This window comes from Lissotriton helveticus, chromosome 5_1 (genome assembly GCF_964261635.1).
Source record: "Lissotriton helveticus chromosome 5_1, aLisHel1.1, whole genome shotgun sequence".
NCBI classification, from domain to species: domain Eukaryota; kingdom Metazoa; phylum Chordata; class Amphibia; order Caudata; family Salamandridae; genus Lissotriton; species Lissotriton helveticus.
This window is the reverse complement of record NC_136065.1, coordinates 1,008,252,798-1,008,267,696: the sequence shown is the minus strand read 5'-3', so window position 1 is coordinate 1,008,267,696 and position 14,899 is coordinate 1,008,252,798. Positions and strand designations below refer to the sequence as shown.

General features: G+C 42.1%; 1 protein-coding gene across 1 annotated transcript in view; it reads right to left on the bottom strand.

Annotated features, from left to right (window-relative positions):
* Positions 1 to 14,899, bottom strand: part of C5_1H10orf90 (chromosome 5_1 C10orf90 homolog) — an 822,168-nt gene that overhangs the window by 307,742 nt on the left and 499,527 nt on the right. Inside the window, exon 3 of the mRNA XM_078641149.1 lies at positions 4,971 to 6,087. Coding sequence (XP_078497275.1) covers positions 4,971 to 6,087 — 1,117 coding nt within the window. The remainder of the gene's footprint in view (positions 1 to 4,970; positions 6,088 to 14,899) is intronic.

The following is a 14,899-nucleotide window of genomic DNA, read 5'->3' as shown; positions in this document are numbered from 1 at the left end:
GAGGTATGGTCTTCAAGTCATCTCAGCAATCCCGCTGTCTGGGACTTTTGGAGGTAACAAGAGGTTTTGTTGGAACCCAAACACCCTCAGCATTCAAAGGGATTTCATTCCCCAACCACCTTTGCACCAGGAGGCGCATATGCAGAGTGGTGGTGAAGTTAGCTTGCCGTTATAGGGAAGGGGGCTGCATAGCCCCCCTTCAGCCCCCCTTCCCTCTGCCAATTTTGGCCCCAGGGACCCCATCTCCTGATGCCAGTCTTTTTTTTTTAGATGGGGAGGGGGCCGTGCGTCCTGGCTCCTCGGCTCCGCGGGCCGATTACAGCCCCAGGGCCCCATCCAGCAATTTTTTAAAGAAAATAAAGGATGTGGGCCAAGTAGCCCCCTACACTGGGCCAATTTTGGCCCTGGGTCCTGCCCTTTATTTTATTGTTATTTTTTAAATGGAAGGAGGACTGGCAGCCTCCCTCCTGAAGCCAATATGGCTGTGGGGACCCCATACCTAGGGGCCCAACCATATCTTTTTAAATGTGTTTTTAAACAAAGGAATCGGAGCCACCCTCCTGAGGCCAATTTTGGCACCGGGGGCCCCATTCCTCGAGGACAGGCCCTTATTTATTTTTTTTAAAGGGGAGGGAGTGGCACAGCCCCCTCTCCCAAGACCTACTTCGTGCCCGGGGACCCCATCCCTCTGGGCCAGGCATTCATCTTTTTTTTTTAAATGGGAAGGGGGCCTGAAAGGCCCTTCTTTCATGGGCGATTTTGGCTCCCAGGGACCCCATCCTCCGGGGAGTGCCCTTTATTCATTTGGTTTTTTTTTTAAATGGGAGGGGAGACGTGTGACTTCCTCCTGGGGCCAATTTTGGCCCTGGGGACCCCATTCCCCAGGGCCTGTCCTTTATTTAAGTTTTCTTCTAAATGAGGAGGGGGCAGCGCGGCCCCCCTCCCCAAGCCTATTTTGGCTTTGCGGACCCCATCCCCCGGGCCAGCCTTCATCTTTTTTGTTTTTAAATGGGGAGGGGGCCTGCACAGCCTGCCTCCCTGGGCCGATATTGCCCCAGGGACTCCATCCCCTGGGGCTCAGCCACCTTGTTGGGGACCGCGGCAGGAGGCTGAAGGCCCCTGCAGTCCCTGCCGTCTCCCTGACTCCTGCAGGAGCCGGAATTGCTTTTGGACAGAGGGAGCTGCAGCTCCCTCTGTCCAAAATCAATTCTGCCCCGCTTCATGGAAGATTCGCTTACATGAAGACGAGCAGTGTTGGCTATGGCTTGACGGGATCGGTGCTCCCGCCACGCCACACCAAACTGCAATGTCCCGGGGGTGGGCACCATGGGACATTCTGGAGCTGGCCCTGGGGGGTGGCAGTCCCCAGGGCCATTTATGGCTCCGATGGGGGGCGGTGCGCCCCCCTCTGACATTAGTTAAGCCCCGGGGAGGTTCTGGTCCCCGGGGCTGCCCGGCCCCCATATGTAATTATATATACAGTTGCCTTGGAGAGGTGGCGGTCCCCGAGGTGCGGGGGGGCCCATGCAGGAAACCTTATTTTTAATTGCCCCCATAACCTGGCTCACCCGGTTGCCTAAATTAAACAAAGCGTGTGGGCCAGGCTAAGCTTTTTTTCTTTGTTTTAGGACGGAGTTGTGACTCAAATGCGACTCCTGACAAAAATGTTAAAATATATATTTTTGGGGGCATTTTTCTATTATGTCCCCTTTTCTTTTTTTACATCTTTTTTTCTTGTGAACCTGTGGCCAACCCTTTACTGAGTATGGGCAAAGGCTGTGCACAGTGTGGAGTTGGCTGCATGTTGGGGGGTTTCCCAAGTGCCAGGCCACAGCGGCAGGGGATTGGCTTTGTGTATGACAATAAAATATTACTTTACATTAAAAAAGTCATAGAAATTCACTGAAAAAGCAAAGGTTAAAGTAAGGTTACAGTATGATAAATGGATCTGTTTTTGTTTTTAAAAAAACTTAGAAATTCACTGAAATAAATCAACGGTTAAATATATAGCCCTGCGCACGGCTGAAACGCTGTACACGGTGGGGGCCTGGTTATAATGATAAGATCTTACTTGATGTTTAAAAAAAAACAAGAAATTCACTGAAGAAAACAAACGTTAAAGTGACATTATAGTTTGAAATGGTAATATCGGACTTTACATTAAAATAAGTCTAAAAAATTCATTGGAAAAACTAAGGCAAAAATGACGTTCTAGGTAGGTGAATCTGTCCATTAAAAGGTAACATTTGCAACTCAAAAATACTGAAATCCACCATTTATAGTTTACTTAGCTAACTTATAGAGTGGAAACTCTTACTCAAGGGAAATTTTAAGCTAAGAATTGGAAGACCCGCCACGTGCTGCCGTGCTGCAACCTAGGAATAGACACAAGGAGATGAATAGCAGAAAAGGAAAACTTAAAATCCCTTCAGAACTGTAAGTGGTCTTCTGTTGTGTAGATGAATTGCTGAAGATTGTTTCCGAGTTTGGGCCTCAGGACCTTGAAAGCTCACAAGCTGCAGCAAGCACGCTTGACTGAGATTACTAAATAGCCCCAATTAGGTTGATATGAACACACCATACTAGTATTATGATAGTTATGGTGGACCATGCAGCAGGCCTTGAAAGGGATCTGTTGCTTTACTGAAAGTCAGCGGAGCACATTTTCGCTCCATAGATGTGCTCATACCTCCCCATTTACCTACTTGTTTGCTATGTTTTGGATTACTTGAAGTGTAGTGATGATGGCCTCAGGTAGCATAGATACACACGAATGATATAGTGCGTCTGTGACATACTGCAGGTCCCTATAGGCAGAGGGTAAAATTCGGAGGGAGTGAATATTGCCATATTTCTCAGTAGACACAGCTGTAAGTAGTAAGTAGCAAAAGATCCAGACCTTCTGGATCTGGGCATATACATTAAAGTCAATCTCAAAGAAGACTTCCAAACTCATGGCTTTAGAAACTGGCATGGGCAAAGAGCCTAGACACTCAGTCAAAAGATTGCTGGACCACCAAGGACAGTCATTCCAAAGATCAGGACTTCAGTCTTATTGTTGTACATCTTTAAGAAATTGGCAGGCACCCATATATGTTTCCAGCAGAAACTCAACTGACCGACTGACTGAACTTGTCTTGTTAAAACTTATCAGTAGTTGGAGAGGAGTTTGAAGCCAAAATCCCAGAGCAATTTCCCTTAGGGTTGCTTGTACAAAATGAACAAGATTGGCAAAAGAGCCATGTCCTGGGGACCTTATGGTAGTACCTTCCTCTAAGTGGCGAAAAGGAGGCAGAGACATATATCATGAGTCCATTCAGTGAGAAAGGGCTCCTAACACATCAGAGGCATGCCTGTGACCACAGAATATGAAACACACGCACCCAGAGTGATCTGACAAAAAGTATCTGAGAGGCTGAGAAGCTAAGCTGTAACAGGCCTCCTTTAGTACCATTGTATGTAATTATGAAAAGTTCCTCTATGGTGGCCAAAACTACCATGTCAGGGGTAGCACCCCATCAGAGACCTATCTATGTTCCTATGATTTAGCAGACACACTATAAATCATTTTGCAAGATTCCTTCCTGTGTTTTTGAAGATTGTAGGGAGAAGTATGACTGGGAAATACCTTCTTAAATCCTCAAGGTCCAATAGGTGTTCTTTGTTAGTAACGTAACCATAGTGATCGCCACCTTATTTTGAAAGAAGGCCTCCAATTCCGTTTACACAGATGAGGTTATCCAGAGTGGGGCACAGAGATGACAAAAGGGAAAACTCTGCAAGGCCCTACCTAAATATGCTGTTTTTTAGATTTCTTCTTTTTTAATCAACTCTTAATCATGCTATGATTGGTTCTCCTAATCTTGCTCTTTTAATGGTAATGATTTTTCTGATACACTCTTCCATTTCTATTTACTTATTTTAATGAATTGATCAAATGGTTTGTCTTAAATTATTTCTGTAATTGTATGCTTGTATGATATTTTTTGAAATATCGAATAAAGCTTATTTGATTTGATTTGATTTGACAAAAGGGATAAAGGAGCAGGTTACACCTCAATTGTTGTAAAAATAATGATAAATGAACTGAAAATGTATATAATTGAAAGTATCTGATTTGATGCTTAATATTAAATGCCAAAAATGTAAATCTCTCAACTTGACTGTACACAATGTCAAATTAAATAAAACCTTACTCAGTTTTGTTTTAGGGTGATAAAAATAGAATGAGGAAGTCATTGTCTACAGAGTAAAGTAAAGTAAAGTCCACATTTGTAAAGCGCACAATCACCCGTAAGGGTCTCTAGGCGCTGGGGGGCCGTCGGGAAGATTAAGCGAGCTATTGCCCAGAGTCACATGGTGCTGGGCTAACCTGCCGCCGGAGCCGGGGATCGAACCGTGGTCCCCAGATTCCAGCGTCAGTCGCCCTGGCCGCGAGTGCATATCTGTAGGTATCACTGTGAAATGACTACACATCATTCATGCAGAATACCAAATGCAATTTTGCGATTTGTCAGAACAGCCTATACAATAACATGGCATTAATAAATCACACACTAAGGCAGTGTTGCACCTATACATGTGTTTTTCTTAAATAATGTTATAAAATAATGGAATAAGTATTTTCTTTGATTAAAGAATAAGATCATTTGATCTGTTTGGCAGAGTTAGGCCTGAATTGACAGCCTGTTTCTGAGAAATTGATAACATAATTTATTGTGCTTAAGACATGGCTTGCACTCTTGTGATAATAAGAGCCAGTCACATGTACCACAATGGAAGGACAAAGGAAAGTTACTAGTTATTGAAATTAAAAATTTTCACAATAATAACTACAAACTAAACATTGTGCTAAAACTGAACAGAGAACAATAGGGATATACATCTAAAAAAATGAGGACTCGTGAAAGGGGTCCTAGTATGACATTGCTAAATCAAGACAGTCTCAGTCGGTTTCAGAGTCTGCTTACCTTTTTGACCCGGCAAATCAGATAGCTGGTGAAGTTCTTCATTGGAATTCTCCTTCAGTTGTTTATTAAACCTGCTTTGGCTTGTTCTCTCTTGAACAATGAAAGAATGTTTTCCATTTGTAAAACCAGTCAATGGATGTGACTCACTTACTGCGGGAGGTCTGCCGTCATTGGCATGCTGTCTCTCCATACTTCTTTTTAGCGGTGGTTGGGTTTTATCAGAATGCATTTCAATTACATCTGTCTTTCCTCTGTCCTCTGGGGCCATTGGCTGTGGAACGTTTGCGTTGGGCTCTTTTCTGGGTGTGCCCAGTACTCCATCTGCTGTTGACCTGGTGGAACAGCAGTTCACGTTGAACGAGAGCACTGATCTCTGAATACATTGGTCTTTGGAGGCAGGTCGAAAGAGAGGGATAGACAGAGACTTGTCCAAGTAATGAATGACATTAGGACACCGCTGAGAAACTGCATGGTAAACAAACGAACGAAATAAGCATTGTTCCTTCTTTTTAAAATTACTCTTAAGTGGCACTTCCATGTTCTCTGTCTTGCCATCAGTGCATGCCCATGCAGTCTTTCCAACAAGCACAGGTGGATGGAAGCTAAAGACTTTTACCTCAGCGGACAATGAATGTTTGAATGATTTTTGGCAATGCGCTGTATTGCATCGCGCACGAGCCTCCAGGTTGTTGAAAGCACCGGAAGCGCTCTCGCGCGTGCCACTTCCACTGCACCGCAAGCGTATCTGGTCACAGGCCACAACCTCCGCCCTCTGATTAGAAGGTAGATACATTCTTCTTGAAGTAATCGTTATTGACGTAAAGCCCTTCATAAGTTGCTGGCATTGTTTGCTCTCGTTGCGAGACAGGTTGGTTCTCGCGACATTTCCAACCGGAGCGGCTTCAATTCCTAATCTGCTAGGAAAGGATCTGAATGCGCTATTAATGTTGACTGAACTGTGATTAGACAGAGATTGCTTTATGTTGTAAGCATTAGGCTCGGTGATCACAGACCGCAGAGGGAATGCGGGCCCATTTTCTTCTGATTTATTCTCATCAATCATGTGTGAAATGACTGCAGATGAAATCAGTTTAGAATTGTATGATCCAGCAGCATCCTGCAAAGGAAAAAACACCAAAGTTATTCAAATATTCAATTGTAATGCAATCTTGTGTTTTGCCTTCCTGGGCCATAATAATGTCAGATTGCTTAGCTTTAGCATTCTCGTTAGTGTTCTTTCTATTCCTGCTACTTCTTGACTTTAGTTCAAAAAGAATACTGTTTTCTCAAGAGCAGGCCACCTGTTACATACATTTGTAAAAAAAAAAAAAAAAGGTTGCAGTCTTTAAATCCTGGCGCATGTTTTTCAGATGTGATTGGCAGAATTTGCAACTATGTTGTTAAAATTAGAGCTGTTATTATTTATGTCAGACTTAAGGGCGATTATCAATGTAGGACTGACATATACCCCCAAAAGCTGTTTTACGCTTGTAAGTTGCAATCGAAAAATATCTATGCAGGGGAGATGACATCATCAGATTCAGGTTCATCCCTTTCTATCAAAAGAAACCGTGAACCGATTTATTAAAATATGTTTTGTGATGTGCATTGGCTGCTCTCTCCATTACAGGTTTTTAATTCCCAAACTTAATAAAATGGCACAAAAAATGAATCCTTCCAGGAGCCATTGGATATGGTGTCTATGGCAGCGATGGGCCATGAGCAAGAAGGTTGGAGACTTTTGGCAAGCAGGACCCTATCCTATCAAAACCTATCATTTAACTATCCACATTTTGTAACATGGTATGTAATTGGAGATAAGAAGAGCTGGAAGAGTGAGGGTCACCAAAGTTGTTGGCTATGAACAGTGCCTCAGGCAAATCCCGGATACATTGTGAGGTGATAATTAAGTCAACAATTAGTTAGAAAAACAGAAAACACATGTAGCATATCGCCTATTTAGGGATAAAAAAAAACCTCAAAGAGAAAGGAATTGAAAAAAAGGGTGAGACAATGTAAAAGGGTCGTGGTAACGTTCGATCCTTCATGCAAATTTTATTTTGTTTACATTGTAACAAAACCATATGTTCTGTAACTGTACTTAACAGCTTTTAATCTGATTGTATTTTTTTTGGTATAGTGCTGTATGTCACTTGTAATGAGTTAAAAAAATAGAAAGTTTGATTAGAGGTAGGTTTTCTGTAATGTCTATGTTTCAGAAACAACATACAGAATTATACATGAGTAATGCATTATGTGGATGTTTTTTACCAAAGGGTAAAGAGTGACATCAAATAGACAACAAGAGGTGTCATGTATTCCTATCGGTTCTGAATCGATCCCCCTATTCCTGACCCTATTCTAGTTAAACAAACCAACAAGTTAACTAGCAGTCAGCCCATGAGGCAGAAAACCCCCATGATGCAGATACCGTTATCTGACGCAGTCACACTACGGCACAGGAACGTGTTATCTGATTAGGTCATAACGCTTGCGATCTAATTAGACAAGCGATATTCCTCCAGCCTCTGATAAGGCATACGGAGTTCTCATAACAAATCAAACCTATGACAACCTGGGCAAAACCCTGCGGCCATTGTTTTGATTTCACCGAGAACTTTAGTAAAAGAATGTGCTAACGAGCAAGTCGTATGACATCTTTATTGACGTATCTATGTCCATCCTTACGTCAATCTCGGCACCTTAAAGGTATAAATATTACCGATCTTGCCCTATGCAAACACACGCGTGGTGACGAGACGGAGCAGCCATACTTGCCGAAGCCGAGAGCAGAGCAGACCCCGCTGGCAGCAGCCCCGCCTTTCTGACGCGCTGAGAGAAGCTGCTTTCTCCTGCCGAGAGACCCAGCACCGGCGCTTCCGGGTAGCCCTCGCAGGCAGCCTGGAATATCGAGACCAGAGAAAGAGATACCATTCCTCATTCATCCTAACTTCCAGGTACAGAACTGAATAACCCCTCACAGAGAATTCTTTAGTTATTCACTTGGCAAAAACAAACTTAACTTAAACTGTAACTTTCTATTCCTGCCCACGTATTAGGCTTAGGTCAGGTACACGGGGTAGGCGTATTTAGAAACACCAGTTGAGTACGTTTAGTCAAGTGTATATGTGTATGTAAATATATTTTATTCATTTTAAACATCTTATGGCTTAGAAACCATATCAATGTTTTTACAGTATTACTTTATACTATTGCTTTTAATGTATGCACTTTACTTAGCTATAAGTATTGCAATAATATCGATCCATTTCTCTTGTATGAGAAAAGAGACTGATCAATAAATAACATCTTTTTATTGAACACGCCCGTCTCTTCCTTTTCTCTACATTCTGATGAGACTAAGAATGCACGTACTGACTGAGTAAAATAATTTGCCTTTTGTTCACACGACTCTCGAGATTGACTCTTGATTAGGGGAGAGCAAAGTTGTCATGTTCTATGGTTGTCAGAAACTAAATCCCTTCTTGTCTAATCAGGGAAGTTAATTCCTCCTTGAACATTCGAGAAAGTTTCTAGCGAACTCTGAGCTATGCTGGCAAACCCAAAACTTAAGTCTAGTATCGACAGTAGTAGACCTAGTTAACGTCTGGCCTAGGCCTTTACTGCTGTAGGTATTATTCCAATGCGCAGAGCCTATTGGGAAGATAGGAACTACACTACATGGCGCCCAACGCGTTTGGAAAGGGCGATAAAACTAACGTAAGACATTTAGAGTAACTCAGTCGTGCTTTCTCACTCAGACCCCTTTTCCCATTATACTCCAAAGACGTCTGGAGTGGGTGAAAGGTAATATCCTCCAAAACCTTGCAGGAGGTAACTCCTATGTATGGTTCTTGGTATAGTCAACGTTGAAGGATACACTGTTCCAAAATATTGTGCATCTAATCTCTGTTTCCATAAGAAACCTGATCTGCAAACAAACAGAATAACCATCCTGTCGGTAAAATGGACAGTGATGAAGAAAGAGAGACAGTTAGAATAGCAACTGAACTCGCAGCAGCTGATGCTACTTTGCAAGACGCAGACCCGGAGATAATACTCATCCCGGTCATCAAAAGGAAATCTATAACCTTAAAACTTATAGAAAATGGACTGACACCTAGAGGTGGCACAGTCATATTCGTAATTGAGGCACACGAATATCGGCAGACAGAGGTATATTATTCATGGATACATTTTCCAGCAGCTAATGCTGTAACAAAGTACTTCCACTATTACAAAATAGAGGAACCTCCTAATGAGTACACTCCTTTCGAGGAGGTGGAAGTACCACTCAAATTCCAAGAGCATTTGCTCTTATTTGATGGCGCCCTAAAACACAATAATCACATCACCAGGCTCGGTCCTTTAGGTAGACCAGGAGCAACGTGGCCGGTCCTAGCCGGATACACACCACATCCAGACATCAACGAGATGCCTGCACCACAGCTTTTAACACAGCTAAAACAATTAATAAAAATTCATAGACAATTAGTTCAGTATGTGATGCGGACTTCAACAATTCAGCCAGCTATTAAACTTCCACAGCTGACCCCTCACCAGGGGAACACAAATAAAATTACACCACAGAACATCCAGTCCTGCCTAGGTAAAGTACCGGCTAAACGGGAACAGATACCATTCTGGTTGGCACAAAAAATCACCCAAATAGAGGCGGTGTTTCCTGACACCACCCCATTAGAAAAACACAGGATTCTGACTATCTGTCTCCCAATGGGAATCGCACCACACATTGAGGACTGTGACACTTGGGGTACAGTCTTTGCTTCCATCTACACAAAAACGCACGCTGTTCCATCCATTTCGGTAATACCAGATGTGTTAAAACAAATTCAAGATGAATACGGTCCAGAACCCGCTTTAACTCTTGGTATGAAATTACTAAAAGACTTCAAGCAGGTCTCGGCTATACTATTAGCCAACATAAAAGGTGAAGCAGCAAACGTGGCGATCCGCCAGAGGTTAAAAGAGACAGATATAGCAGACCAACCAGCTGAAATTGCCAGAATCATAGAAAAATCCTATGAGGAACTAGGTAGAGACAGTTTAGGTGGAATACCAGTAAAAACTGACTGAAAGTCCAGAAGAAATATTTTTTAATAATAATACACCAAAAAAGAACTGGGATGGAAACAAACAATCCAATCCTAAAGAAAAGAAATTCCAGTCCAGAGGAAGGTCTCCTAGGCGAAGAGAAAAATCTCCAAACCAAAGACAAAGGTCACCCCAGAGTGACCCCTCTGGGAAAAGATATAACCTTAGAAATAGGGATAATATAAAAAAACCTGATAGATATCAAGACATTGATACACGTCCCTCTCAATCTTTTCAGACTTCCTCGCAGAAATCGGAAAGAAGAGGACGATCAGAACAAAGAGAAGAGCACGCCAAGTCCAAAGACAAGGAACCTGCTCAGCTAAAAAAGAAATTACAATTTCCAAAAAAGAAGGTAGCCAGTATCAAGGTAGTTAACAATGCCGAGAATACTGAGGACACAACTGAAAAACGGAGAGTGGGCTCAGACAATGCTAGACAGCGCAGCAGAAGTGAGCATAGCTCGCAAAGTCCTTATGAATCATCTGGAGACAGTGGACACGAATGAATATCTTCAAGTGGAAACTGCAGACACCAGGGTTAGCAAACCTCACAAGATATACGAGATAACATTACTTATAGAGGGAGATAAGACTAGAAAAATAAGGGGACTATTTTGGGATAACCTCTCCAAGGGTTATGACATCCTTCTAGCTGAAAAAGACTGGCCACCAGAGTTTGTCAGGGAGTGCCCTCATGGCGAAGAAATAATTATGCCTGCCTTCTCGAATCATATCCCGATTCATAAAAAATATACACTTGCTAGGAAGTGGGCAGTAGCTCTAGCTCCTGCTTTATATAAAAATCATGTAGGATGGGATGAGGATTCTCCTCCTCACAAAATTCAGTTAAAATCACAACCTACTGCACAAAGGCAGTACCCAATTAAGCAAGAAGCTAAAAAACAGGTAAATGAAATACTAGATCAGCTAGAATACCAGGGGGTGATTGAAACTTGCACCTCACAAATGAACAATCCTTTGTTTCCGGTCTCCAAACCAGACAATTCATATCGTCTAGTTTTGGATTACCGACACCTTAACACATGTTGCAAAACTTTTGCAGTGCAAAACTCACACAGTGCTGCACTAATGAATAACATAGTGCGCAAAAAATACAAAACAACCTTGGACATCTCCAATGGATTCTTTTGTCAAAACATAGCACCAGAGAGCAGATATTTAACTGCATTCTCAGTAAATGGCACTCAAAAACAATTCTGTCTGTTAGCCCAGGGGTACAAGAACAGCCCGGGGGTATTCTCAGCGAGAGTAACAGAATTACTACAACTATATGATGATGAAGCATTATCTTATGTCGATGACATTTACTTAACAGATGATGACTTGGATACTCACTTGAAGAGAGTGAACACCATAATACTTGGGTTTGCTGCAGAGGGTTACAAATTCAACTTTAAAAAGTCCAGAATTGCCCATCTGACAGTCCTGTTCTTAGGATATGAATTATCAAGTGAAGGCAAAAGCCTGGCTGACAATTTCCTAGAGAAATGCGCCGTAATCCAAGCACCTAGAACACTAAAAAATCTTCAGTCGATTCTAGGCTTCCTAAATTTCGGAAGAACATACATTGCAAATTACGCAGAAAGGGTCAAACCCCTTTATGATCTAATTAAACCAGATTTTAAAAGATCCAATTGGACTCAAATACACACAGAAATTTTGAGATCCTTACAAACAGACATGCTAATTAAAACAAAATTAGAAACACGTGATAACACACGCAATCTTGTGATTCGAGTCATCCCAGGGAGATGCGGATTCACATACCTGACCTCTAATGAGGGAGAAAAGGTACCAATTGCATTCAAATCACACTTGTACACAAAAGCTGAACAGAGATTCAGCAACAAAGAAAAAATTGTTCATGCAGTTCAAACCGCAATAGCTAGAGAAAAAGATCAAGCGGACGGTAGACACATTACAGTCAGAACAGCAGAATCAGCCTTTGAGGCACTAACAACACCGTGTAATTTACCAACAACAACATTGAATCCGGAATGGATACAATGGGTGAATTCTATCACAACGGACAAAGTATACTACTACTTTGATCCAGAACTAGAAGAATTGAAAAATCTAGAATATGAAGAAACATATCCTCTGCCAATCGACATTCTGCCTTTACGACATTACGCCTGTGTAATCTATACAGACGGACATGCTCAACCGTCCGTTTGGGGAGAACAAGCATACAACCCCACATGTGAGATTACAAAAGAAGTGTGGCGCGGAGGTAAACTAAAACCTCTATTAACAAAATCACACTCAGTAAAAACTAATTCAGAAAAACAAACTGAAATAATAGCATTGAAGATGGCGCTAGATAATGCGGATCACGAATTCCCGACACTTATAGTGTCAGATTCATATTACTGCGTCAAATCATATAACAGCGATTTGCAGGCATGGATTCAAAACGGTTACAAAGATGACACAGATGCACCAATAAAGCAGAAACTGCTCTGGGAACAAATAGCTCTTTTACAAAAAGAACTACCAAAGACTCACGTGACTCACTCACTGAGTCATCAGCGTGATGGCGTTCACGTTGTAGGGAATTCATTGGCTGAAACAGCCGCAGCGGCAGCCACTAAATCGGCTCCCGTAGTTCGAAAAAAGCGTACATTAAAATACATTGACGGTGAAACAGTGCTGGCGGTGAAAACGTCATCAAAAGGCGACAGCTCAGCGTTACCGATCAACTATCCACTCAATTATACATACATAATCGATGCAAACTCCGTCCCTTTTGCTCGAATCCCTGGAGTGGGGGATAGAGTGATTCCAAACATGGACAGGAGAAACTTGTTAATCGCAGACGCACACATGGGCAAGGGTCTCAGACACCTTAAATTAAAAGATTCTCTGGAAGAATTACAATCACGGTACTGGTGGCCAGGCATGAGCCTGCGTCACACCATGTTTGTAAAACGCTGCCCAAACTGCAATAGAGATCGCAGTGGGGAGAGAAACAGTTTGATACCTCGTCATATTACGGCAGATAATATTACCAGTAAAAAGAATGGCTTGCGATTAACATATACAGGCTAGTTTCCACTTATAATGTAAATCACCAGCACTCGGCTGACGTCCGGACTGTTATACAAAGATTTGCGAGTCTAAATGGCATATACTCTAAGAGCATGCTACGTTCGACCATTGTTTTCACTCAAGCCCACCAGCCTGGGGGGAAACATGGCCGAATGAGCACAGTCCAGCGGGAATCTTCTCACTTCCTTCCTGAGGGTACGGGATGGTGTAAAGAAAAAACCAAGGCATAAAGCAATCTATAGCAGAAAGGATATTAGGTTCGGGAGCTGGGTGGGTCAAACATTTAATAAGTGTCCAACGTAGTCTAAATAACTTGCCAAGAAATTCTCTGAAGGGATTCAGTCCGTACGAATTATTATTTGGAACTAGGATGTTGATCTCTGACCTTGATAGTCAGACTTCAGTGGTGAAAGAAAAAAGCTTTGATATCAAAGACCGTTTGGCTATTTTGCAGGACTTAAACACAACAAGAAAAGACCTGAGCAACATAAAGTTGAAACAACAGCCAACAACCACTGAAGAACCACCACCTGTCCCAGCAAGACCTGTCTGGATTCCAAAAGTCGGGGATCTAGTCAGGGAAAAGATCGCGGTAAAGAAGGAATTTGGGCCTTCTTACAGAAAAGCAGTTCCTGTCTTGTCTGTCAACGGGACAAGATCAGTTGTACTACCGCCACTTGCTGGTAAAAAGGAGAACCGAGTTGTATCCATCGACCTGGTAAAACCACAACATGTGGCCGATAACAAACAGTAGGCCAAGTGGACTCCCAATAAGTAGCAGAACACCAAGGTTTGCTACCAGTACAGAGGTCCTAACGAAGAGGCTCATCACATTTGAAACGCCTACAGAAGAACAACAAGTACTATGCAACAATGCAATAGAACTCAGACCTCTGAAAACCCAAATAAAAACATTTAGCAGAGACACACCAATCTATACTGAAGTACCAAGTGAAAATGCAAGAAACAGAAATCCTGAACCAATTGGGACAATTGACAGAACTGCATCCGGCTACTTCATAAACTTCGATGATTCCTCTGAAGACTTCAGTGAATCAAAGACACAGCCTTCATCAAAAACCTTTAAAGATAAAGCTAAAGAACTTTTGAAACAACTGAAAGAAACATACCTGATTTCTCCATGGATTGAATTTTGGGTGGGTTTTGGTGCATTTATCCTCATACTTTGGCTCATCATGATACTAACTTTGGGACGCTTCATTGAGGGAAAATATGCTAGAATGGACACAGCAAGTCAGAAAATCAACTTGATCCTCAAACCACACACATCTTCACACGTCGAGAAAAGAGAACTTTCTTCAGCCAACTTCACAGCCAATCCGATACCGGGTGGGGTAGCCTGGGACAACACTGACTATGAAATTTATGGTCCGGTCGAGATCCTGAAATATCCACACCAAATTAAGATCTCCTTGAGTGACTTTGTAAAACCAAACTCATTTGCTGATGATTGGGACTTTGAAAGTATTAATAACATGATGTCTGATTTAGTAATGTCTGCTAAATTTACCAAACATGATTATTTGCAGGGTTCTACAAATTATGATAGTATGTATTGCTATAACCACTATGGTAACCATTTTCTACATAGATCTGCACAGCCTAGAAATGTTTTAAATTATAATCAATGGGAACATTGTGCAACTCCTCCAAAAGGGAGCTCAAGAACCGTATACAACAAATATTCATACTTTTCAGGTTTAAACACAAGTAATGCTG